The sequence below is a fragment of the Triplophysa rosa genome, linkage group LG21 (genome assembly GCF_024868665.1).
Source record: "Triplophysa rosa linkage group LG21, Trosa_1v2, whole genome shotgun sequence".
Classification (NCBI taxonomy): Eukaryota; Metazoa; Chordata; class Actinopteri; order Cypriniformes; family Nemacheilidae; genus Triplophysa; species Triplophysa rosa.
In genome coordinates, this window is record NC_079910.1 from 19,342,614 (window position 1) to 19,369,799 (window position 27,186).

General features: G+C 38.5%; 1 protein-coding gene across 9 annotated transcripts; it reads right to left on the reverse strand.

Moving 5' to 3' along the window:
• Positions 1-34: 34 nt before the first annotated feature.
• cc2d2a (coiled-coil and C2 domain containing 2A) lies at positions 35-27,186 on the reverse strand. 9 transcript variants are annotated; one of them, XM_057319209.1, is made up of 41 exons: positions 27,108-27,186; positions 26,752-26,900; positions 26,595-26,670; positions 26,090-26,146; positions 24,828-24,908; positions 24,586-24,706; positions 23,828-23,919; positions 23,631-23,705; positions 23,419-23,511; positions 21,763-21,984; positions 21,448-21,607; positions 21,237-21,373; positions 20,711-20,842; positions 16,849-17,058; positions 16,661-16,767; positions 15,696-15,836; positions 15,454-15,610; positions 14,975-15,219; positions 12,272-12,449; positions 12,024-12,177; positions 11,779-11,926; positions 11,550-11,688; positions 11,275-11,478; positions 9,738-9,830; positions 9,540-9,631; positions 8,981-8,995; positions 7,612-7,779; positions 7,362-7,467; positions 7,100-7,209; positions 5,373-5,469; positions 5,175-5,273; positions 4,816-4,992; positions 4,696-4,710; positions 3,823-4,026; positions 2,698-2,787; positions 2,495-2,608; positions 2,257-2,391; positions 2,037-2,159; positions 1,831-1,889; positions 1,551-1,728; positions 35-1,456 (listed from the first exon to the last, which is right to left on the reverse strand). In XM_057319209.1, exons 2-41 carry the CDS (start codon positions 26,775-26,777, stop codon positions 1,268-1,270), a joined length of 5,019 nt encoding a protein of 1,672 aa, XP_057175192.1. In that variant the 5' UTR covers positions 26,778-26,900; positions 27,108-27,186; the 3' UTR covers positions 35-1,267. The 9 variants fall into 9 exon arrangements, 8 of the variants coding, with proteins under 8 accessions (XP_057175192.1, XP_057175188.1, XP_057175189.1 ...); XM_057319205.1 differs by having other exon boundaries at positions 23,631-23,732; XM_057319206.1 differs by lacking the exon at positions 27,108-27,186 and adding an exon at positions 26,991-27,097 and having other exon boundaries at positions 23,631-23,732.

Consider the following 27,186-nt stretch of genomic DNA (forward strand, 5'->3'; position numbering starts at 1 on the left):
GCATTATACCACAATACATGGGCATATTGTGTGAATTTTTTTATTTTATGTATTTAAATTAATATACTTCAATTAAATAGCATGTACTTCAATAGACCGATTTACAATTTCTAACAATCGAACATATTTATTTCAGTTAGGTTTCATCAATGTACATTGCATAGAGCAGTGGTTCTACAAGGCCCCCTTTGATTGCATAAAATCTATGATCAATTTCTATATTTCATAAAATGCCACAAAATCTGTGACCCCCTGGATCCATCTCGGGGGCCCCCAGTTTGAGAACTACTGGCATAGAGAAAAACATGCAATAATAGCATGTATTTCAATACACTATACCGTCTTTATTTTATTTATTCATTTATATATTTTATTTTTATAATGTATAATGTGTTGTGATGTATGTAAAGCTGCTTTGAAACAGTGAACATTGTGAAAAGCGCTACATAAATCAAATTTCATTGAATATTTATTGTATGTATATATTTGGTTACTTATTATTTCTTATTAAGAATTAACTACTAATTCTTCTCAAATATCCTCCTTTGTGTTTAGCAGAACAAAGAAATGTGTACAGATTTGGAACAGTTTACGGGTGGGGAAATGATGACAGAATTTTCATTTTTGAGTGAACTGTCCCTTTAAGGATGTTTGACCATTCCACTAGAGTAGACCAAAGTCAAAGGACAGCTGTCTAAAATCAACATATTGATATCAACAATGAAATAACACCTGCAAGACCCGACAAGTCCAACACAAGACCCAAAGCAAACAAGAGTTTACAGCTGCTGACAGATGTCTGATAGATTTGTTTCTGCCTGTCTGAGCCAGACAAACATATCAGTAAGACAGAGTGATAACATCTCTGTCTCTGTTGTGTGTTCAAGTCTCTCAGGACTGAGAGTCACTACTGTAATTCACATGCAAAACATATTTTATTGTCTAGCAATATTATTGTGAAAAACCGTTTGGTTTTAAGCTTAAACAATAACAGGTTTTCATTTATTTGTATGTATGGATCTACTTAAAAATAAAAGGAATTTCACAAAGCTACATTTACAAACATCAGTCATAATTCCTTTTCTTGCTCTCAATTTAGCACAATTAAAAAAAGACAACAAAATATCTAAAATATTCAAATTTATACAATCATAGAAAAGTACCATTAAAATGCACAAAAATGTATTTTAAATAAAAACCATTAAAAAAATAATACATTAAATGTACATAAAAAATGCTCAAACATTTTGAATTCATACATTTTGATCTAGTGTGCACAGACCAGAGAGGCGATGTACACCCAAACCGCCAGCACATTACTGGGGTACGGATGTACATAGACCGCCAGGGCAAACTCTGCATTTGGGGCTTCCACCTTATGGACCCCTGTACTGTGAACGGCTTCAATAATTGGCCGAATCTCTGAGAAAGGCAGATGCAGTGGAAACCCAGATATCTGAAATGGAACCAAAAAATAAACAGATGATGTTAAGATGCATGTCAGGTTGTTCACGTGGAGCGTAATTGGGATTTCTGTTTGGAGCACTTACCCTGTATTCTCCTAGAAGGCTTTGCAGCTCAAGACGATGTTCCTCAGCCACTTCCTGTCCTCCGCTCAGCTCCAGTTTAGGCAAAAACTGCCGCAGCGTAGAGATGCAATACCGGTTCCAGCGCGTGGGGTGACGCGGACGCCATTCCATGATCTTCTCCCTCAAAATCTTCTCTATCCTGCAGTACATCAGCCGAGACATGAATGTCTGTGAAGATCAATGTAAGCAGAGGCATATAAATCTTTACGTGACCTACTGGAAAGCACAAAAATATGCTAACCTGTCCTGTAACTCGACAGCAGCTGCCCTGTCTGTCCGTCTGTACACCAGAGACTCCGGCTGAAAACGCAACATTTAAAACGGAATTTGGCCCAAATGGAAAAAGCACTGTAGACAAGCCTTTATTTCAGAAAGTGAAGTTCAGTACCAGTGTGAAGGGTAATTCTGTACAATAAAAGAGCTGTCATTGGTTCGAGTAGTTCTCACCTGCACACTGGAAAGGCCGGGATCGGGGAACGCTCGTGAGAAAAATGGTTTCCAGAGTTTTGGCCTAGACACGTCAAAACTCATTCTTACTGGTGCAGCATATGGCTGCATATTAAACCAAACCTTTTTAGAGAGAAATAAATATACAACATCACATAATCATACAAAAAAAGGACTTTCTTCAGTCATGAATCTCAAGAGGCAGAGTGTGTTTACTAACATTATCTGTGTTGATGAGGCAGCCGATGGTCTGTAGGGGGCAGAATATGTCATATTGTCCATAGTGTTGACCAGTACTGGGATTCCAGATTAGATAGCGGCTCTGTTCATACGTCAACACATACACTGTAGGGCCCTAAACAACAGACACAAAACCAGGCACATATAAACCAACACACAAAACAAACACTAACGGAAAGAATAAAGCAGCTTTGCTTGTTTAAACACTGGTCACTCACCTCAGGAATGGCTGTGCCTATGATAAGCCACGCCTTCTTCCCCATAAACAGGAAGTAGTTGCAGAGTAATACAGCGTGCTCCTCCTCATCTCCTGCCAGCAGCGTCAGAAATTGCTGAAAACACCAAAAACAAAATATGAATCCAAATAAAATCTCACGGATCCATAGAAAGCAAAGGCCGGGAGAAAAGAATGTGTACTCGCATCGCATGTGCTCCATAAATCACAGACTCTGGCAAAAGACACGCTGTCTGGAAGAGAGGGGATGAGTGACACATAACGCGCGACTAACTCCTGAGGAGGGGGAGAGAGAGAGAGAGAGAGAGAGAGAGAGAGAGAGAGAGAGAGAGAGAGAGAGAGAGAGAGAGAGAGAGAGAGAGAGAGAGGAGAGAGAGAGAGAGAGAGAGAGAGAGAGAGAGAGAGAGAGAGAGAGAGAGATGAGCAGAATAACAACAATCAATAAGAGATCATGTGGATTTATTATTATTTATTATGTGGATTTATTATTTCTGTATTTCAAATCTTAAACAGCCCAATTCGTACGGCAACATTTTACTACTGTATTTGCACAAAGATTCCTTAAAAAATCCTACTTTTATCGAATTCTTACGTGAAGTTGAACATTTCATTAAATCACTTAAAATTATTAATAATATAAAAATAGCATGTAATTTTTTTCCTTTTTTCTTTTATTTATTTGTTCTTTTTTATGGTTATGTGTGTTTATGGTTTCTTTTTACTTTGTTTGAATGGGTTTGTAAAATTTTACAAAATAACAATGTCTTGTATATGTTCAAGTTACTTAACAGATGTCATGTTGTGCATTGTTCTTATAATAAAAAAAGAACTCAACCTGCATGTTGGTTCATTTAACACTTGTCCACACAAAAAGCAAAATATTTTGATATATATATATATATATATAGAGGAAATCTATTGTTTAATACAAAGCTATGTGCACCAGGATTTTAAACCAATGAGATTTTAGTGTGGGTTGGGCTACATGACAACTACAGAAACCAAACTACAGACAAATAAAATGGTCACTTCTGACTTTCTGAGCTGACTTCGACAGAAACTCTTATGTCATGTCATGCTCCACCTGTACTTAATTCTCACTGGTCCAAAATCCTTCCATTATTCTACTTTTAGCGTGAACTATTGCTTGATGCATCACTTTGTTGGGATACTTTCCTGGTGTATTTCCTTTTTATTTAAACTAAGCCGTTTGGTTTAGGTTGGTTTGAATAGAAACACTCTCTGTTACATGCATTGTTGTATACTGGGAATTTCCTGCCATGAGATTAAAAATTGAGCGTGTGGATGTACCATAGTATCCTGAGGGCTGTTTGGAAAAGCATCCAGCAGCTTCTGCGGAGGGTTCAGAGGTCGAATGAATCGCGTGACGAAGACGGTTTTGCCGTTCATGTCGATGACGGTGGTGAGACAGGGTCGGTCGGAGAAACAACGACCGGCCTCTTTTTCAAAGACCTCACAAGCCGTCAGCAAGCGCTCCAACTCCTGACTGTCAAACTAATGGAGACGGTCAGAGGTTAAAGGTCATTCAACAAAACATTTGCACTGAGCTGTAGATAATAATAAGATCGAGAATACGTATTTTATTTGTAGTAACACACTGCTCTATTCAGAACGCCACAAACACTTAAAGTAAAGTTCCAGGTTCAATACAAGTTGAGCTCTATGTAGATCACATGCTGTCGATTATTAAACAAAATTACATCAGTTTGCAAAAAACAAAGGTTTGGAGATTTACATTTGTTTCTATGCGAATGATCTATGGTCTGGATTATGTTTTTGTTAAATTTACATTTTTTTCTATTGAGAGAAATACTGGGATTGATACTTCGCTGCCATCCTTCTAAAACCTTTTTAGGTTTCAAAAACCTAAAATATCTCCTTATTTTGTGATTTTTATTTTTTGCTTTAAATCATTATTATTTGTCACCCTTTATTTGTGTCGCTGGGTTTTGGAAATATAGTACCAATGAAAACTATTAAAAAGTGCTTGGCAACTTTAAGAACACAGTGTTTAATCATTTGAAAGGTCCAGTATTTTTTTTTATTTTCTGAAAAAGAGCGAATTTGGACATCCGAGGTTAGAATGACAGTGACGAATAGTTACTTCTGCTGAACTCTATTCAACCTGGAACACGACATTCACATCCACTGCCATTCTGTTACCTTTACTTCCTTCATCTATTACAAGCAGCAAAAAAGGATATGAAAAAAAGAATATTTTAACAAAACTTAATCATGTAAAATGTAGTTAAAAAAAATGAAAACATGATTTGGCTCATGCACCTTCTCTCTGATGGTTTCTCCAGGCACCAGCTGGGGTTCAATGGTGATGAAGAGGCTGAGGAAGGTTCCATCACTCAGACTGCGGATAGCATCATAACCACCATCACTGCCCAAACTCCTCTCCTTACTGTATCCAAGCAGAACTGGAGGTGTGGACACCTTAAACGTTCCATCAATCTAAACACACAACATCATAACCAATCAGATTTATTTCCACCATCGACCAGACAATAAGGTTTAATTATCCAATCAGTTGTATAGAGCACACATTTGTTCTCGATTAATAATTTGAGGATTAGTTGCATTAAAAAAGACAAAAATCCAATCTGAAGGTTTGTGTGAAAACTAAAGTCTCTTGCCCGAGATTGCAGGTAGATGGTGCTAAAGGGAATCTTGATAGAACCGAGCCAGTGTCTCTCTATCCGAGTGTGAATAGTGTTTCCTCTCTCTCTCTCATCCTGAAAACAGAAACAGTATATTACATTGCATTGGAGCGGAATTACTCTAAATGAAACACTGTGGAGAATTAAGAAGTTGAACATCTAAATGTTCCTCACCTCCACTACATCATAGAGAAGTTCATCGAAGAGGTTAATGAAGACCTCATCTTTGAACGACTGCAGACTGGTGGAGCAGTAGTCTCCATTTGGAGCACTGAGATGAAAGTTTAACATTGTAAACAGTGTAAAAACAATATAAAATAAAATAAAAACGTATTGAAGCATCCAATTAAATTCATTTGAAGACAAACATTTGTTGGGTAAGTACACTGTACTATAAGTGTACAAACTGTGAAATAAAGCACAACAAAACAAGATGCCCAAAACAGCAGAAGAATTGAGAGTAATGCCGATTGCAAATACATCTCAGGCAAATCTGACAGAAATTATTTTTAAGCAGCACCATGGAAACCTCAAATTCCAGCCAACACTGGATTAGCCCTGTCCCCATGTAATGTGTTTATTTTTAGGGGTCAAGACCCATAGGGTCATAGAACCGCATGCCATAGAGCAGTGGTTCTCAAACTTTTCAGATCAAGTACCACCTTTAATAAAATAAGTTGTTCCAAGTACCACCTAATGACCGCCATAGAAAATCATATGAATAAACACTTAAATTAATAGTAGAGCTGTGAATCTTTATCATTACACCTCGTCCTCCGATTCTAATGTATTATTAATAATATAAATACTTTTTATTTACTAGCTGTTTTCAAACTAAAGAACATGTTTTTCAAGTTAGTCAGCAGTAATAGTGGACACAAAACACTTTCTGTAGTGCACATAAGTAATCAGGGCTCTGTAAATGACTTTTATGGGGAATTTATTAACTTTGTGGGGACTTGCAGAAAGTTTAAACTTATATTAAAGACAAACAATGTGGAAAGAATATTTAACACAGAAGATAAATAAATATACGTTTACTTAAACATCAAGAGAACAGCTGTATATAACAAACAGAGACTTACACTTTACTGCAGCGGCTCGTCAAAACTAAATCACAACGTGCGCTTCATTGATTTAATATCGAGTATTATGCAGACGCGTGTTGAATTAGCGCTTTACAACATTAACAACAGCTTTAAACAGCGGTTCAAGTGCAGAAATACATAAGAAGCTTAATTTACACGCAGCTCATCGGAAGAGAGAGAGAGTGAGATCACCAGCGCCTGTCTGCTCCCGCTCTGTATTTGAGCTGCCTGTCACGTGCCTGAGTTACATCGACCAATGATAAATAAACAATAATTCATACAACTATATTGCACATAGACTGAGATGTATTCCGTATTTATCGATCATGTATTAAACACTTGAAACTGTATTTAAAACACGTAAGGTAAATTAAAATATTTAGTATTTAGTTTTTAATTTTCTGTCGTGTCACGTACCACCAGTGTCTCTTCAAGTACCACCAGTAGTACGCGTACCACAGTTTGAGAACCACTGCCATAGAGCATGCCTAAGGGTCATATGGCTATATCTTCGCAATACTTATTGACACAAAACTTTGAACACAACATCAGTAGAACATGTTGTTCACCTCATATTAATTTGACGACAGCGCCACCTAGTGGTCGAAAGCCATAGGCAATTATGTTGTGTTTCTAGTGCTTTTACAAATGATTTTGCATTTGATTTGCATTTGATCAGACATGAACATGTGTTTCCTCTTGTGCCTTTGTAGGGCTTGACCCCGTAATTTCTGCTTACAGCTATATTTTCCCTTGTGTTTATTTTGAGTGTTTAGACATGATAACTGGTTTTCTGAGATGATCTACACTTACCTAAATGGCAATACAATCTCTTCATTCCAGCAGGGGTTTGGACCCTCAGCAGTAGATGTCTGGAGAACTGAACGCTGGAAAGACACCTCCACAAAAGGCCTGATCAGAGGCTACACAACACACACATACACACGGCTCTCAATCATTTCAGCTTTTTTTACATGATATTTTTGCATTTGCTTTTTTATTTTTTTTGCTACTGCCTCTTGTCATTATTATTATTGACTTTTCTTCTGTTTTTCACTGTACGAAGGTGTGTTACCTGTCCGAGGGGCCAATCACTGCCCTGTACAGGTGTCTGGGATGACACAGGTGCTGTAAATTGCTCTGTGAAGGGTCGTGCTGACCTTGCAGACACTGGGGGTTTACTGACAACACAAAGATAAAAATGGAGAGCAGTACAGACAATAGGTTAAGTATAAGTTTAGACCGGCTCTAATCAATCTAAACAATAACCAGTGGTGACAGCCTAAGCCTTAGGGTAAGAAATGAATGTCTAGATGTGTTGGAACCTGGTATAAGGTCTGCGGATGGGGATGTCGTATCCTCTGATGATGTTCACCAGGAGTTTGATGTCTCCATCTGAGAGGTTCTGAGCGGTCACCTTCTTCCTCTCTTTCCTGAGAGGCTTCAGGGGCCGCTTGGGTTCAGCCAGTTTAAACAGGTTCAAGCCCAAAACCCTAAAAAAAGATTGAGATGAGAGTCAGTGTGAATGTACCCACAATGCATTGGAGGATTGATGAGGGATATTTTGCGATTTGACATTGAGACAGGACTGTTTTAGCTATATCAACAATTAATTTGCTTAACTTCTGTCAATGTCTAACTTGAACAAACAACACAAACACACACTGACAAAAACGTATAACTAAAAACGAAATAATAAACACGTAACTTCGTTGTAAACATTTAATTTCTGTTGTTCTATTTGTTATTTAACTTTTGTGTATTAGTTTGGTTACTTAAAGGTACAGTGCACCCAAACATAACTGAAGAACGCTGTTAACCAAACAACACTGGCTTCCACTGTATGAACACAAAACCACTGAAACATCCCAAAATATCTTCTTTTGTGTTCCACAGAAGAAAGATTCATTTACAGATTTTGAAAAACATGAGGGAGAAGAAATGATGACAGCATTTACAATTTTGGTTGAACTATCCCTTTAAGGAAAAAAATACACATTTTTTAATCGTAAGTGAACTTTCCAAATAATTAAAATCTGCCTCAGGCATTAACATGACCGTAAATAATTTGTAATAATTGGCTTCTTAAGATTTGATGACCTCTTTAGAAAATTTAGCTGTATAAGTCTTTACAAATTTCTGCCACTTATGTTAAATATAAATTTTCAATAACTCACTCTTTAATTTTAAAAATTACATGTTAAAGCTGCAACCTGTGACTTTTGCATCTATATTGCCATCTATGTTTTGAAAGATAAAACTGAAAATTACATACAATTCCAGCAAAAAAGGTAAGGTTTTTAATATAGATTTTTAATGTACTTGTTCAATAACTGATTTTTGTTTGTTTTACCCAAAAACATATTGCTGCTTTGACTTTTTCTTTAAATTTCTTACAATAAACAGTGTCTATACATAATGAAATTACTGTTGCTTTACACATACAATATGACACAGTTACTCACCTTACAACAGATCAACACACAAACACACGCACGCACACGCACACACACACACACACACACACACACACACACACACACACACACACACACACACACACGGGGACAAGTCTAACATATTAACTCTACAAAGAATGACATCTCACGAACACACAGATCAGAGGGCAGATACACAAGGAAAATAAAGGTTTACGCAGGACTTAAAAGAACAAAAAAAGTACTGAAAACATACCCAGAACCTGCACCACTGAATATACAAAAATAAGAGAAACAAAAAGAGAAATAAAAGATGAGAACTGTCAAGGGCAATTCCATGCAAAAGTCAAACATAACCATGAAAAAATAAAGATTTTAAGGGTTTCACCATATTGATAGCTCAGTCGTCAATATTTGGTGGTTTAAATACCCATGTGAGGTCTCTCTTAAAGTTTTTAAAGCATTTTTTTAAAGAATGATTTTCTATAGTTTCTTCAAGGTTGTGCCGCTTTCAGAATTGTCACATCCATAACGGTCCATATTCCTCATAAATGGTCACATGAAAATATAAGAACTATTTGTTGGGTATTACTGCTTCTGGTTTGTGCATTTTAATTCACAGAAATCCTTCAAAGTATGTTGTCTTTCAAAAACGGAAGCCCTTTTTTGTCACATGCATAACACATTGCTCTCATCATAAGTAGGCATGTGGGAGAGTCAGCTAAGGAATTTAAGATGATTAAAAGCTTCAGTATGACTTTAGTATTAAAAGATTGCAGAAGTATATGAGATGATTTAGGAAGAGAGCCGTTTACCCGATACTGGGGACCTCATCCTCTGAAACCACATCAGACAGGATAAAATGATGCTTCGCTATAAGGAATCGATTAATGACGGACTCTCGCACCTAAGACAGAGATTGAGGAAGAAAGACAGAGAGTTCATTAAAAAGAACTCACATGAAGACGAGATGAGAGAAGAAAAGGTGAAACAGAATAATGTGTGTCACTCACTCTCTGAAGATATCTGGCAACGAGAGCTCGATGTGCATCGATGTGATCCTTTGTATCAATGATCTCTCCTTCCTTTATCCTCCTCTCATATTCCTGCAACACAAATACTCGTATTATAATTGACTATTAAAATGACCTGAGAACTATAAAAATAATAATAGAAAGGAAAAATAGTGTTGGAATCACTTTCAGAGCGTTTTTTACAGCTCTAGAAGGGCTTAAAAGTTCCTACTTTTAAAATTGACCTTAAAGTCCCCGGGAACCGGCAATCGTTTTTACTTCCGTATTCTGACACATTTCCAAGTATGATCTCGGAAAAGGGAAATTCAAAGGGGAAAATTTGGGGGCAAGGCTTGCGTTTTTCTCTGCGAATTAATTGGATGTTTAAGAACAGCTGTTGCATTGATTTTGAAATGAAACCGGCAGCAGAATGACAGTCGAAGGGGAGGAGTTAACGGATGCTCCGGCCAAGCCGTTTTTTACGTCATTTCAGATGGATAGTCATTTCAGGGCAGAAGTGCATTTTCAGATTTTAACTGAAGATTATGAGGGAACATGCATTTTAAAAAGAGAATGACCCCCATTGATAAGCTATTTACTATAAACGCTGCAATATTTCATGAAAAAATAAGAATTGTCATTTTTTATTTCACTGGGACTTTAACAACCTTTTTCTTAACATTTCGCAAATTAAAAAAAGTTAAGCACAGATGATGAATTCTCATGACTACAAATACTAATCATAGTCATAATAATGCAACTTCAAGAAAACAGAATTTTTCAATCTCTGAAAAAAAAAATAGGGGCCACACGTTCTCAAACTGGGGGCCCCCGAGATGGATCCAGGGGGGCACAGATTTTGTGGCATTTTATGAAATATAGTAATTTATCATAGATTTTATGCAATCAAACATAAAAAATAAGACCACCAACCAAAAGAATTGATGTTCCAGCATTGTATAACTGAATATCTGTTTGGTTTAGTAAAAATGTTAAGTTTAAGATTATCAGTCTTTATTTGGGGGGGGGCACAAAGTGATGCACACAACAAACAAACAACAAAAAAGTTTGAGAACCACTGGTCTATTCTCATAAATTTGGCAACAGTGTCTGTTTTCTTCAATTTTTCCATCTGCATGAATGTCATTCTTTCTGATTAATGTTCTTGCATTCGGCCAAATAAATCAAATAAAGATAAACTCAATTCCCCTCTGTCAGTTAGATCACAGAAAAATTCACTTGTCTGAGATAAGAACAGGGCTGGAAAAAGGGGAACACCGGGGGATGGAGTCCAGGGACTGAGTTTTAAGAGGGGACTCCTAAAATGACTCTAAACGTAGAGAATTTTCATCTTTTATCCACAAAACAGCCTCCAACGGTATGCAAATTTCATTTATTAAGAATCCAAAATATCCCCCCAACTAGAGTCCCCTAAGAGAATCTCGGCCCTTTCCAGCACTGGAAATAAGTTAAAAAGTATTGTGAACTTCATTAGTTCAGGTATCATTTTTCTGTAAATCGCTTTGGGTGATCTCACCTGGAACACTTTCTCAGAAATCTCACGCTCCACGGAGGGGACGCATTTAAAGTGCCTGAACTCGGGCACCTCCTGACTCCTCAGCATCAGCAGACGGAAGCGACGGGAACGCTGGAGCTCCTCATCCGACAGGAAATTAAACTCTTCCTGAAGCTGCTCCAGACGGAAGTACTCAGGAACTGCCATCTCCCCGCCACTCACCACCTTAAAAGACAGAACGAGAGTTACACCAGCAGAGAGGTCAAGTACAGTGCGGAGCATTTTGGGAAAGGTACCGAGAGCAGCTGCATAATGGAGGCGTTGTTGGGGTCATTGGGGTCAAGGCGAGACTCGGCCGCCCACTTTCCCAATTTCTTCATGTCGTTCAAACTAGATGCCCCGATACATGCGATAGCGTCCATCTGCATGAGACCACTAATGGAGAGAAAGACATGTTGAATCGATTGAATGGATGAAGTGAACATTGAATGGATGAAGTGTGGAATCTCTGCATGGCTCTCTGACCTGTACACGCCCCCTACAGGATGATTGGATGGGGGAGCGAGAGGGACGTCGTTCATGCCAACGGCCCAAGAGACGCAGCAGGAGAGCTTCCCTGAGGTCAGCAGGGTTTGCATGTTAGTGCCGTCAGCTTCGAAAGAAAACGGCACACCTACCGCGGACAAGATCAGATTTGGCCAAAATGAGTCTGAGAATGCTGAACGAATTTGATGTGATGATTAGATGTGTGTGCACATGTATGTGTTTACCACTTCCAACACCCTCATGGTTAAATGTGACTCTCTGGTTGCTGCTAAACTCCATCTCCTCAGATGGCGCGCTGCCGGTCAGGACAGAAGATTCTGGAACTGGGACACACACCTCGGCCAGCTGGGAGGAAGATGAGCCGACACTCTCGAATATCTGGAGGGAAAAAAAAATCACACATGGAAATGACTACATGATGTTTATAGTTACACACATCTTACTTGCGGTTAAGTGTAAATAAAACTCATACCTGCAGTTTGATGCTTTCTGGCCAGTTTACTATCTTTAGGTTAAAGATTTGACCAAAGTGAACCCTAAAATCCATATTGAGGGTTCGACTGTCCGTTCTGGAAACTTCTTTATCGTTGTAGAGGACTTTGATGAAGAGGGAACGCTTGGCCACGTCCTCTCTACGAGCAAACTCAGCACTACAAGAACAACGAAATACTGGAGCGTTACTTTGCCTTATGCACTCTGGGGTGAAAGGATTGTTTTGAAGTTTATAAAAGTCTCCATTGTTTTATGTTACATTTATATAGCTAATGGCAGTGTTAATTAAATAAACCACACCGTAAGTATTTTATAATTGGGGTACCTTTTAACAACCTGCATGCACAGAAGTTTTATTTTTTTAGGAGTTTCTTTTGATCACTAGTGATTAGGGATGTAACAATATCATCGATATCGCATTATCGCAAAATTATAAAAAAATAGCAAAATTGTCTCAATATTATCGTGGTCACATGACTGTGTGAAACAATAGGTCTTCTGGGCGTAACATAGAGAATGTTAGAAGTAAGGGATAATGTACAGGCAGCCAGTTGTTATCGCGAAATAAGCCCCTTCAGTGTGATACAAGACCCTCCGAGATCGCAGAAATAAGCCCCGACAGTGTGGTCTTGTATCACACTGAAGGAGCTCATTTCGCGATAACAGCCGGCGGCTTGTACATTATCCTGCTTATTACACAGCTACTTGCCACATGAGAAAAAACTGGACGTGAAATGTGAATTAGAAATTTTTATTAGCTCATTTTTACCAAATGCAGACCTTCTGCGAGGAAAAGCCGTTTACTTTCGGTTTTAAAGTAAGAAACGTCCGTTCAAATGTCACGAACAGGCAATTTAGTTTAATCATTTGTAAATATAATGACATATTTATATTTCATTTGTCAAAAAAAACCTGTCAAAATGATTTGCTGCATCTGGGTTACCGTGTGTTATTAGTTTTTAGCGGTTGTTATCTGGGAATAACGAACCTGAAAATGTTGCGACTGGCCAATCAGAATCAAGCATTCCAACCAGCCATATAATAAAAAATAATAGATGTGTCCATCTGAAGCAATATTTTATTTTATAAAAGGGATTTTTAGGTCATTTGACCCATCTCATACCTCTAAGCAACAGTTATGATTAGTGGATAAAGAAAAGAGGATGCGCTTATGGCACGTTTCCAAGTCATCATTTTAAATATTGCAATAAATATCGGACCCTGGACTTTATATCGAGGTTTTACCGTACAGTGAGATTTTGATTTTGTTACATCCCTACTAGTAATGCATGCCTTTGGAAGCACTACTTTTTAACAAAATACATATACATATATTTAAAGCAGCTCTAGATAACTTTTGCTTATGGTTCCCCCATGTGGTTGATAAGCACAATTGATCTGCTATCAGTGTCGTAAATACTGTCGCTATATAAGCTTTCCCGTGGGCAGCGCAATGCAGTTGAATTTGTTGATTTAGTAGAAATTGCTGTTACATCATGTCACTTAATAAACTGTACTAAAGCACTATTTTGGCTCCCGCGGGGTATACTACTGGGCTATACTAATAGCTCAAACTAGATTCTGAGGTAGCAGCTGGTTGTTAGTCGTTAGCGCATAGCGTGCTAGCTACATAGCAGCTAATGTTAGCTACATTTGCAGTCACCCAAAACACAACGCATGGACGTGAATGTGTTTAGTAACCAACGAAAATAATTTTCTCTAGTTATATATTCGGAAACACACTTGCGACCAGGCGTTGTGCTTTGTGTAAAATGTGCAATCACTAACTTACACTCAACTCACTATGGGAATAGTGCCTAGCATAGTAACTTTAGATACCGATAACATTAGTCTACGTGCATGAACTTAGGAATCAGCAACTTTTGACCAAAACATTTATTGTAGTTTGGTAGTCATCGTTTACAAGCAAAACACTAAATTCGTTACGAGGCATGATCATGCTATGTAAGCTATTGAGACCCGGCAACATTATCTCTAGTCTACCTTACGGTTATAAATTGTGAACCAGTAACGTTAGTGCGCCAATAAACAACCTGAGCACAGCCAAATTTCTAATACGTTCAAAAGTACAGGACAGTAAGAAAAAATGTATATATAAGACTTTCAAATCCAGTAGCAGGATGGCTAGGTCTCCATCCGCTGCAACCCGTTGCCTCTTGCAGCTCGCGCCACCGAGTGTAAGTCCGCCAGATAATATTGATTCGTGTTCAGGCTTGTGTCCGATCACTCTCTCTCTTTTCCTCATTGTTTTTTTTTTGCTGGCTCTGCCATGGTGATGGTTTGCAGACTTGCGTTGAACTAGATCGTTTCATCTTATTGTTAGCTGTTGGCTAACTTCACACAGGCTACGAGTAAAATGTGACGTATGCCGTAAAGCAGGTGATGGGCGGGGCTTGTCAACCTACCCGCACACCAAAGTTACAAGTGTGATTTCAGCCAATAGCGGGCTGCTTAGGTAGCAGAGGCAGTAAAATCCGTCCAGTTAAGAGTTGTTTTACCACTAAAATAATTTTAGAGAGATTATTTTAAGGTCGAAAAACTCTCTAGTGTTGCTTTAACTTAATGCAATGAAACCAGTTTCTTCTGTTCTACATGATCCCTATTTAGTCACCATGTGAAGGTACGAGCTATGTTTTCGTGTGTGTGTTGTGTGTTTATTCACCGTGGACACTGTTCATTGGGGGTGACGGGCCCTGACACCGTGAGTTCTGGGATCAGAACCGGTTCTCCGGGTTTCCTGCGAATCCTGGTGGCTTTCTCCCGTACCTGTTCTTCAACAGCGGTCATGTCCGGTTTCTCTGGAGAGTCGTGCTTCTCGGGCTCCTCACCCAGCTCTTCCTCACTCTCTTCATCCTCATCTTCATCCTCCTGCTGTCGTTTCTTTTTCTGTTTTTTCTTGAGGGCTTTCTGAAAAAAAAACACATTTACTACTACTGAAAAAAGTATAACACGTTCATTTAAAGCTGAATCAATTTGAAACATATTCAGAGTTTACTAAATGCTTTATTGCTGAGTATAATCACAGAACGGCAACTCTTAGCGCTGTAATCTCTGTCAGTGTAAATGCAAGATACAGCATGAGCTGTAAGGTAACACTGATCTAGAAACAGCCATCTCAGACAGTGTTTATATCTGGGGTACCTGTTTTCTCCTCCAGGATTTCCAATCTTCGTGTCGTCTCCTGTACTCGCTCATCTTCCTCTGATAGTCTTCCTCAGCTTCCGCCCGCAGTTCTGAAACTTCCATCACAATCTCATTGTTGAACTCCAGCTCGTCCTGATCCATGTCAACCATCTCCCTGTCAAAGTTTAAGGTTGATATACTCACGAAATGAGACACACACACACACACACACATAGAAATGCATACACCAGCAGCCCTACCTCCTGATAAAGAGTTTGTAAGGTGTGTTGGTAAATCTCTGAAAGTCTCTGAGGGTTTTGAGCTCCTTCCACACTCTGATGATGTTTTTAAGGAGAGCCCTGTCCTTCTCTTGCTCCACATCACGCAGATGGCGAGTGTGTCTGTATGTGGTAAATCAACGGTCACATTAAATGAAAAACAAAACCTCTAAAAGCCTTTAAAAAGGCAGTAACATATATTTAGGGCAAAACTACTAATTTGGTGCCCTTTGTCTTCCGTAGAATACAAAAGAAGATATTCCATTTAACTGGACCCCATTCACCCGCACTGGTTTTGTGTCCATACAATAGAAGTGAATGGGGTCCAGTGCTGTTTGGTTACCAACTTTCTTCAAAATATCTTCTTTTGTGTTCTGCGGAAGAAAGAAAGTCATACAGCTTTGAAATTAAAAGAGGGTGAATAAATAATGACAGAATTTTCATTTTTGGATGAACTATCACTTAAACTACAACTATTAAAACATCTCGGTTAATATAAAACAAATAAAACATAGGCCTAAATATTATAATAAAAACTTCAACTAAATGAACATGAGAAATATTTGCTTAGCAATAAAGTAAAATAAGTTTCAGTTGAGGCACTAAAATGATTGACTGAAATAAAAACGAAGCTAAAACACATTTAAACACATTTATATAGCAATATAAAAAAAGACAAAATCGCATAACAAAAATTATTATAAAAACTGAAAATAAAGAAATGAAAGATCATTCAAAGTAATAATGTAACTACAATAAAATAAAAACAAAAATAACACCAACATAACTTTTAAAATACTCTGCTAACACCTTAATAGCATATTATTCATCAGTATTGTGTGTATTATTTGTATCTTGTGTTCATTAATTGTGTATAGTGTTTATAATGTGTACTGTTATTTGTACACTACTTATGCTGTTGGTGATGTGACAATAAACTGCTTTACCTCACTTCCTGTTTGTACTCGGCTATCCTGTGCTGGGTCACCTGACTCAGAGCCTCTCCCCTGTGCAGCTCCAGCATGTTACGAATCGTGTTCCTCAAGCCATTCAGCTAAAGATATAACACACGCACATTCAGAATGAGTCTCAGAAAGCTGAGAACAGGAAGCTTGGTTTTGACATCAATTGTAACCTTATCGGTCAGAAGATGTGTGAGCTTCTTTTGCTTTCCAGTCAGGTGTTGATCATACAGCTGGGCAAGACGGGCTCCCAGCACATGCTCACGGCTGAAAAGAGGGTGATGGGAGAAAATGAGACCAGATACATCCACGTCCAGCTGGTAGTCCGTTTGGGGATCACCCATTGCCGCAATGTAGCGATTCGCATGCTTAGACTTCAAAGCCTGGAAGAGAGTAGATCAAAATGTCATTTACTGTGTTCACATTTAATATTATATTGTACAGTATTCACTATTATCATATGATTTAATATTTCTTGTATATACTTGTTATAAGCTTTGCAATCTTTCCAACTCTGTTACCAAAAATATTATACATAATATTACTGAAACAAAATGGTACATAACACATAACAGGACTGTAGATTTAGCTAGCAAGGGGCTAGCACCAAAGGCTTTTTTTGGTTACTTATTCATTCTCAGTAATTAAAGATAATTTTTCTTGCAATAGAAAACAGGGTTGAATGGTTCAGTTGAGGAATGCACTCAACACTGGCACTGTAATGACGATTGTGTATCCGAACTCAGTTCATTTTCTCACTGGTCATTGGCCAAACGCTCCTGAAGTCGACCCGATGTTCCTCATTTTCATGTTGGTTTCTTTTTACTTGCTCTCTTTTGTCAAAATCGGTAATAACCAGAAAAGCAGCATCAATCAGTTCCATTCGTCTCTGAGTGCTAGAATAACTCACAGTGTTAGCTTATTTGATTATTGGGTTTATGTGAAAGCAGCAGTTACGTTTTAAGTCTGTCTTACTGAATTCAACACACATGGCTGCATGGATGCTGTTTTGTTTTCAGTTATGCGTGACACGCCCATGTTCTCTGCTTAGCCTGTGACATCACCACACATCTGGAAGAGATCTCTGTTCTCACACCTCTCATCAGCTTCATATTGCCTGGCAAAAGACTGTGAGCCGGAAATGGCCACGGAGAATTTGTACACATTGCAGGATTGCATTTTAGAACTGGACAGTGTGGAGTGGAACGTCCTGGTGCGTTTTACGACATGAAGATTGAGAATTACATGGTTCCCACAGCTTTTGACACTTAGACTTTACCAGGCACTTGTCATTACAGCATAAGGACTTTTCAAAACAACAAAAACAGGCAAAATAAGAACATATTTTATCACTTCGATATTCAACAGCCGGGAAATCAAAAGTTTCATGAGAAGGTTTAGGGCCAGACTAGCGCTGAAAAGGTTTTTTTAAACTTTGGTAACGTACAAACGTTTGCCAGAGTTCGGATTTTGTTGTATCTGATTCAGTGCACTTTCAAATCTGTTTTTACATTCAATATGAAAGTGACTTGTGTTCATCTGTCCTACCTCTAATAACTTCAATCTGATTGTCTCTCAATTTGGAGATTTAGATGTTCATGCAGGTACTGTGTGGTTGCTAGGGCATTATGTTGTTGTTAAGCTGCGTTCAGAACGCCAGTGTCTGTGTCGCCAGTCTCTTGCAATGAGGTCGTTAGAAGGCGTTCCTAGCTCTGGTTGTCCTAGAAACATTTATAAACAAACTCTGCAGTAACAGACGAGAGACGGCTGACGTGAGCTGCGCTGCTGTACTCCTATTGGTAGTCGCTCCCAAAAGTCGCTCATCATTTGCATAAAGTTGAGCAAATCTCAACTTTATCGAGTCGCCAGACACGCCCACTTCCTGTTGCCAATGTTCACTGTCGCTTTGTCACTGGGTGTCGCTGGCGGTCAGAACCGGGCTTTAGGCTTCTTGGTGTGGTTTCTACAGTATTAAGTGGTTGTTTACGCCAAAAGTACCCCAGTCTCCATGATTTTCTGGTCTGTCATGTGTTACATTTCTCGTCAAGAAAACCACAATAACCCAAAGGTTTAAGTACAAAATATTGAATGTTTATTCAATATAAGCTGCTCCATAAAGAGAAAGAACCAAAATATACACGAATAGATAACACAAACACAACATAATGGAATGGAATGGACCAGAACAAAACGTAAACCGAAAAGAATATGCAAAAGAAAAGGTCCAGGCCAGCTCGCCAAGAGAACCCTTCACAGGGATCCGGTGCCTCTCAAATACACCACTCCAGATCAGCATCAGGTGCATCCAATTTACCTGTAAAAGAGAACAACCACAGAACCAAAACAAGAAAACGAATAACCCATAACCAATGTGACCCTCCATCAATGTCCTGTATGTCTAAGGGATTTTTCAACCTGTTTTATTGTTTTCATAAATCTGATCAAAACCAATCTGCGATCCAACATGTTTTTTGCATCTGATCATCTAAATCTGAACACATTGGGTCATCTGACCTAAATATGGATTTAAGTGAAAAAAAAATATTCTGACTCAAGTTTCATATTCCTTTAACCGACACGCTGCAATTAATATTCCCTGCAATTAACGGATATCCGTTTTAGCAACGGAGAACTTTAATCTATGCCTACACTTATATGCAAATCTACTTTAAATCTGGTCATGTCTTTTTATTTATGTAATTGTGGATGTGCCACAATTGGAATGTGAGCTATAACAGCAGAGAGTTCAAATTGCATATTTATGTTTATATATGAAATGTATCTGTACCTAAAGAACAATGTTACATCCGGACTTATGTTTAATCTTGAGCAGTATGGGGAGTGTGGAAATATTTTTCAGTTAAAAGTATGATTTAATTATCAATATAATCAATAAGTGTTTTCTTTCATTAAATCATTAAGCTGTGTGCTTTTATCATGTGCTAGCTATTTTACTCAGTGAAAAGTTACTGTGGCAAGCGGAGTGAGACAGGATAAGTGGGGGTTGGAACCATAAATTTAACTAAGTCAACACACACACACACACAAAGAGTCACACAGAAAAGAAATGTTATGAATCAATCCACTGCATTTGTTTTAAGTATAATCATGAGTTGTGATGTGTTTTAATGAATCATAGGATTAAGAAACAACGCTACATAATTAAAAGCATTAGATGATTGAGTGTTTTCTTTTTACTAAAAGAATGTTAAGAATGTTGGTATGTTGTCCGGCCACAAGAAACTGTCTCTAGGGAACACTCCCCAAAAAGAAACTGTCTCTAGGGAACATTCCCCAAAACTAGCGACTGACCACAGGATGTAAAACATGTGTTGTGAGAGATGTTGTTTTACAGGAACTAACAAAGAAGGATGGAGTCAGATAAACTGGTTCAAGGTGATTGGTTGCTAAGGAGCAATACTCCACAGAGAAAAAGGAGGAGTCAGAAGATGAGAACGACGTCAAATACTGAATAAATATGTGTGTTTTTTGAATAATCTGGGTTGTTGGCTTTTGAGAGAGTGTGGAGAGTGACTGACAACCCAAAGCTTTGTTACCCTTTTTACATCTGATAATAAAACTTCTGTTTAATTTTGGAGAACGTCTCCGTGCAAATTTTTGAGCATGCAGGACTGATAATTAAGTCCAACAGGAGACAAATCTATGATGAAACTGAATTACTCAACAGATCCGTGCGCACCCATTAAACAACAGCATGAGATCTTTTGGTTTTGCAATCCACTGAGAGCATGATGTAGAATAATTTAGGCAGCATTGCTCTGTCTACAGGGTTGTGGACATTCTGATCAGTCTCTATTATATGTAATCAGATGCAAAAAATCTAATGTGTGCCAAAACTTCACATCTCTGCAGTGTACTGTAAATTCAGCCAACACTGTTTCCCAGCGGACTAATAAAAACCTGCACTCTCTCTCAGCCAATCAGATTAAATATTGTCATTTTAAAAAGCTCTCAACTTTTTAACATTTGGGTAACTGTGAGATTCTCCCTGGTCTGAAAAAAGAACATCCTCACCTTTCTGTAAACAGTGTGCAGAGCTGGATCCAGCTCATCCTCCAGGTGGAAGAGAGGCGGTCTGGAGGAAGACTCTTTGATCGGATCAGGCAGAGCCATAATACGGCCATCATCTCCAAACCACTCCCTGCCCTACAGCAGACATCACAACATTTATATTTAGAAGAAAATAAAGTCTTGGACCACTTTTACTAGTTTTTGACAACATTTTTCTTGTGTTATACTTGTATTGTGTTGCTTTCCTGTAGCTCAGTGGTTAGAGCGTGGCGTTAGCAACACCAAGGTCATGGGTACGATCCCAGGGATTGCACATACTTAGAAACTAATGTATAGTATAATGCAATGTAAATCGCATTGGATAAAAGCGTCTTAAATGTATACAAAAAATGGGACATTGTCAATATCTTGCATTCCCTAAATCTGGCATGGACACAAGTTTATGTTATGCCTGCACAAGTCTCCAAAGTCTGGTTTATTTCCTAAACAGCCCTTATATCAGTGGAAGTGATAGTAATGATATTATTACCTCAGCCTGCTTCAGGATGCGGTTCTCCAGAATGTTCCGATTGGTCAGGGACACAGATGGCCTCTCCCCCACATATAGCCCCTCCTCCTCCAGGTAGCGAGGACGCACATTCTCAGGCAACTTACCAGACGCAGGAACTGTCACACAAAAACGCATTATACAAGTAATTTCCTGTTTTATAGGAAAGTCTTTAGGGACTGGCTGGCTGTACCTGTTCTCATGCTGGGTACAAAAACAGTCTCTCTCTCCCTCTGCAGCCGCCTGCTGTACCCCAAATACTCCGCCCTCCTGACTTCCAAGAAATCATGTTCTGATTGGCCGATGACAAACAAGTCCTCCTCCACGTCGCTGACCAGTGGAGCATCTTCATCCTAAAAAATGAGGCAATGCTTGATGACTCATATTGCATTTCCGTCAATGAATATTACATTTCTCGTTTATTAGTATTGATATTGCAAACTCAAATGTTCTGGTTGTCTTTGCTGTTCCTGTATTCTTTGGTTCTGCTTAAAAACAAACCAATCACCCTGGTTTCCAGCTGCTGTCCTTCATACTCTCTCTCTGTTTCAACCTCTTCCTTCTCCTCCTCCTCTTCTTCTTCTTCGTTCTCAGATTCAGCCTCTCCTTCCTCCTCTGCTTCTCTTCTCCTGGATTGTCTTTGCTTACGGCTTTTATCCTGAGGCTCCGGATCAAAGTTGAAGGTGAAGAAGTTGTACGCCTCTTCAGCAGTTGGTAAACCATCCTCAGCCTGCTCAGTTTCCAAAAAATATATACTCAAAACGTGTCCTAAACAAATGAACTGTCCTGGAAAATGGGAGCACATTTCTCTTAAACTCTATGGACCCGGCCGCGGGTCCAAAATTACGTCATAAAAGTATTCCCTTAATGTTTCATGTATTTCTGTAACTCTAAATATCATATGTGTTATCATTTGAAAGCTTAGAGTCTCTAGTTTCTGGAGAAGGGCACCATTTTGGCATTTATCGTACATAAAATAACTTATTTAGGCTGAAATTCATGATATCCCCATGTCATAGCCCCTTAAAAATCATGTTTATGATCATGAACATTTTTCATAACGCTCAAATACGTCTAACATGTTCAAGTTATATATCAAATGAAAGCTCTTATTCTCCAGAATATAGATCTTCAGTTGGATTTATTGATATTTTACCACAGATCGAATGCAAGTCGAATGAATTATGATGTATGAAATTGATATTTGTAAACAAACAACATCCATCGAATATCTAAGCTAATAACTGCATCCCACCATTACACTTAGCCACAAATGCTACATAATCTTTTTCGTTAGATTACTTTCTACAAAATAATTCCATTCCTACCTCTTTTCATGGTTTTAAAAGTTAAATATCCGCTTCCAATGTCTCCCATCAACGTGCTGCGTCAGCAACGTGACATAAAAGCTTGGATTGTTAAAAATTCAGTAGAATATCTGAACCTCTGTCTATCCACATGAGATACATATTAAACAGAAGCTCAGACTCTGACCTCTATGTAGACCCCTCATTTGTCCGAGAGGCTGAGATATGGCAATGCGCAACAGGGGAGGCGGAACAAAACACCACGAGCAAACTCAACACCAAGTTTCGCTTGTTACATGCACTTTCAGATGTGTGTTACATGCAATTTTGAGAGGTTTACTGTGAAATTACACAAAAAAATTCCATTTTTTAATCCACTGTATATGGTTATGGGGTCTGTTTAAAATCGGGTATCCCAAATTCAGGCGGAAATGACCAAAAATGGACACTTGAGTTGCTTTAGAATAATAATTGAATACCACATGATAGAGAAAAAAAACATTTTTCCTCTATTTGTTGAGACCTGTTGGAATCAACAACAATTGTTTGCAGGTTCCTACACTTTCAAAAACAGACTTTAGAAAAACAAAAAAAAGCACCTTTATTTTTGTCTTTTTCATAGGACTGACAACACATACAATAATGTTTAACACGTTCAGCAGTGTTTTATGAAATTTGGAGGGGTTTCCATGAGTATGACACCAAAATTTAGTATTTACACCACTGTATGTGGATATGGTGGGCATTTAAAATTGTGTATGCCAAATTCAGGCGGAAATCCCTAAAATGGCCCAGAGAATACGAGATGATGGAAGGGGTACTTTGAGGGTCCTTGTAGAAGAAATGGAGAGCTTTACCCTTTTGTCTCGGGCTGCACTTCTGGCTGCGCCACGAAACTTTAACCTGGCAGCAAAAGACGAGTCTTCATCAACCCGCAGATCTTGATCAATCTAAAAGAAGACACAAACTGTTCTGTGATCACCTGATATTTGCTGCAATACATACACAATGCTGATAAAGAACATTTGGGGATTTTGTCCAGTTTTAATTGATCTCTGCCGTTGCTTACATCTCTGTCGAATCTAGTGAGGGTTTCTCGGTCTCGCAGACTCTGCAGGCGGCTGACAGGCTCAATAATGGATTCCTGCTCCAGAAGACTAGCAGTTTTAGACTAAAGTGAAGACACAAGACTAAAAAATGATCATACTGAAATGAAAAAGTTTTCTACTTTCTCCCTTTGATGCTGCATTACTGAATGAACCTTACCTTGGCTGCCCTCAGCTTCTCAGCCACACGTTGTTTCATGGAGGTCTCTGATTGGCTGGAGCCTGGTCTTATCACTGGACGAGGAGGAAGATCTAGAGAGAGAGAATGACGTATGACGTAATCTTATTACAGTTCTCATCGATGCATAATCCTGCCCTAGACACATTGAGTTCATTTTATTTACTGGAGTGACGTTCCATGTTCAGTTCTACAACTGAATCTTGGCTTGTCTCTCTCCAACGCAAACTAGGGGCTTCCTGGAGTTAGACAGAAGAAGTCTAACATACAATGGTCCAGAGTGCAAAAACAGCAGCTAAAAAAGCAAAGGTTCTGAGCTTTCTCTATGTCAACAGATTACTAGAAACTCTTATGGTCATTTTTCTCAAAGTTACTGAGTGCAGCTGTAACACGTCAGAGGAGTACTGGCCCACCCGGCTGAGCCTGGCGTCTCCCGATGTTTTTCTACATTTGTTTATCATTGGAGTTTGGGTTCCTCACCACTGGGCCGTATTCGCTGTCTTACCGGGAGACTGCTAATATTAGATTAGTTTAAGATTCTGTAAACTCCATTAACATTGCTTACTAGAATGGCCCTACTCTTTCTGTAACATGTACTGTATTATATTTTACCCTTGTTTTATCCTTTATCTTTTGTTTTTCTTCCTGTAAGACTGCTTTAACATTGTATTAAGCGTGAGATAATTAAAATTGAATGGAACTGAATGAAATGTTTTCTGGTGTTTGAAAACATCCCTCACCTCTAGGTGACCGCACTGGTGAACTATCATCACGCTGTAGACCCTCTCCTCTCTCCTCCTGCACTGCTGTCTCTTCATTCTCTTCATCTGGAGGAGACTCCAGCACCATTTCCTTAAACAGCTGAACACAGAAGCCATGACACACAAAAAAAAAATGTCATGCAAAAAGAATCATTATTCAGTATGCAAATATCATTTTCGTTTTATTTTGAATCAGTCTTTGCCATCTTTGCAGTGCTAACCTTCTTTTTTCTCTTCATGTGCTTTGCCTTTAATGAACGTCTGAGTGTCTCGCCAGGATCCTCTTCTTCAACTGCCATCTCCTAATATGATGTTACGCAATACATTGATAAAATACACGCTCAGATGTTTTTTCATCCATAACGGACAGCATATACTGTCTGTCCTATTTTGAACTGTTGTATTTGGAGAGTGAAGTTTTGTCATCTGGGGCATTTACATCTGCAGAAACTTTCCAAAAAAGGGGAAAAACACAGCTGGTATCGGGTGTAACTTGTCCCCGATGAAAGAGTCAAGTTGGATGACAACACGGTACGTCTCTCATTGGTTAGTATCTTTGAATTGGTTTGAAGGACAAAGATTATCAAATATTCAAGAGAAAAGATACAGCTCGAAGAGCGTATTATACATAAATCAAACACCCAAACTAAAGTTAAAATAATCTAGATACAGCAGGTTCTGAAGCACAAAAGAAAAGCAGTCAAGGAATACTAGTTGACCCAAAAATGAACATTTCGCCATCATTTATCCACCTCGTGTTGTTTTGACCATGAATTATTTTCATTTTAAGTCATTTTTCACTGAAATCCTGTGTATTTTATATAAAACGGTGACAGTGACAGCTCTCTTGCAAATGCTGTAACCAATTTGCCAAATTTGACTATAATTACATTTGAGATTATAAATGCAATCCCCTTCTCAAATCAATTTTATGGAATACAACACAGCCTATGCTTTATATAGACATTTTAACAAAGCTTTTTTTAACTTTACAGTCCAAACCACCCTTTACTTTTTAATGTATGGAAAAGAGCAGCACTGACATTCAGATTTTGAGTTTTACGAAAATTAAATTAACCCAACGTACATACTGAGAATAAATAAATGTGAATGTGAACAAAGAATTGAAATGACACGAGCATGAAAACATGACAGCACTTTCATTTTTAGTGTAACATCTAGGAACATCACAGAAAGAGAGTCACAACCCTGTTGAAAAAACCAGCATATGCTGGTTTGGTACGTTTTGATGTTGGTTTGCTGGTTTGTGCTGGTTTAAGCTGGTCATGTGCTGGTTTAAACTGGTCATGTGCTGGTCCTTAGCTGGTTTAAACTGGTCAAACCAGCATCAAAACATACCTAACCCAGCATATTCTGTTTTTTTTTCAAAAGGGAAAAGCAACATTTAAGGAAAGACTAATGCAGCAAGAATAGATTTAGTATCAGGGTTACATGAAACTAAACGAGTGAGTACAGAACCAACCTCCACCGTAGTGTGATCATTCTCCTTAGACAAACCCCAGTCTGACGAAACCAAAGCCTACAGCACATCAGCACAGCCTTCATATACAAGCCTTTACAGATGTCAGTGTGCAGATGTGTATATTGTTGTGCCTGTGTATCATTATACCACAGTTCATCTTGTATAACAAATATTTCATATATCTAGTAGGGCTGCACAATACTGTGTGATAACTTGCTAATATGTGATATGAAAATGCAATTTAAATGATGACAATGTTTATATATGTTTTAAATTCTTTCAAGAAAGCACCACTAACGCATGAACGAAAACAACCATGCTTTTCTTTTGCAGTACACTTTTTGAAGTATTAAAATTATTGAGGTATCGCAAATAATTGCATTATGCAAATGTGTCTTATGAAAGGAATTCCTTATGGTTGTAGCATACAATGCTAACTATTCTACTGTACTGTATTATGCTGTATAATACTTCACTGTACAGCGTAATGAGAGTGTGTTCATACTTGTTTATCGTCTCTGACTCTTCCAAAAGACTCCTTTAGTGCTCTCCCCTTCTTGTTAATCTTTTCCCGTACATCGCTGAACAAAAAACACCCTCAGAAATCAATAGCATGTTCTATTTCAGCAGTGTTTGATCCTTACAGCAAACGGTAAACTTACCTGGGCGATGACATCTTGGTGGCCATGGATTGTGATGCGTTCACTTCACAGTTAAGCTTTAAGCTTATATGGACTCAACGCAAACCTCGGCATCAGACTGACAGAGAGAAAGACCGAGTAAAAGAAGCACTAAATCCGTAACGTTGTATCTGCAAGCAAGTTACATTGTGAAAGCAATTATCAGCTGTAATCCACCAAAATGAGGGACATAAACGTCAAACTGAGCAAATGAGACAAACCGATGAGAATGTAAATACATATCCAGACATCAAAACGTATAAAAAGTGCTAATCTAATAAAGAAGCATGCATTAAATCTCAAGATAACTATCTTGAGTTCAATAACAGCAGATTTACCGCCATGCTGTGTCCTGCTGCCTGGTAACGGAGGTAAATAATGTGCAACCGAACTGAACACATCCGTTAGGTCACCCCC

Coding starts and splice junctions, on each gene's coding strand:
- cc2d2a (XM_057319205.1), bottom strand. CDS start 26,777: ATGGCCACCAAGATGTCATCGCCCAG. Junction 24,909..26,089: donor ATGATCACACTACGGTGGAG/GTTGGTTCTGTA, acceptor ACATCATATTAG/GAGATGGCAGTTGAAGAAGA. Junction 23,920..24,585: donor ACCAGTGCGGTCACCTAGAG/GTGAGGGATGTT, acceptor CTCTCTCTCTAG/ATCTTCCTCCTCGTCCAGTG.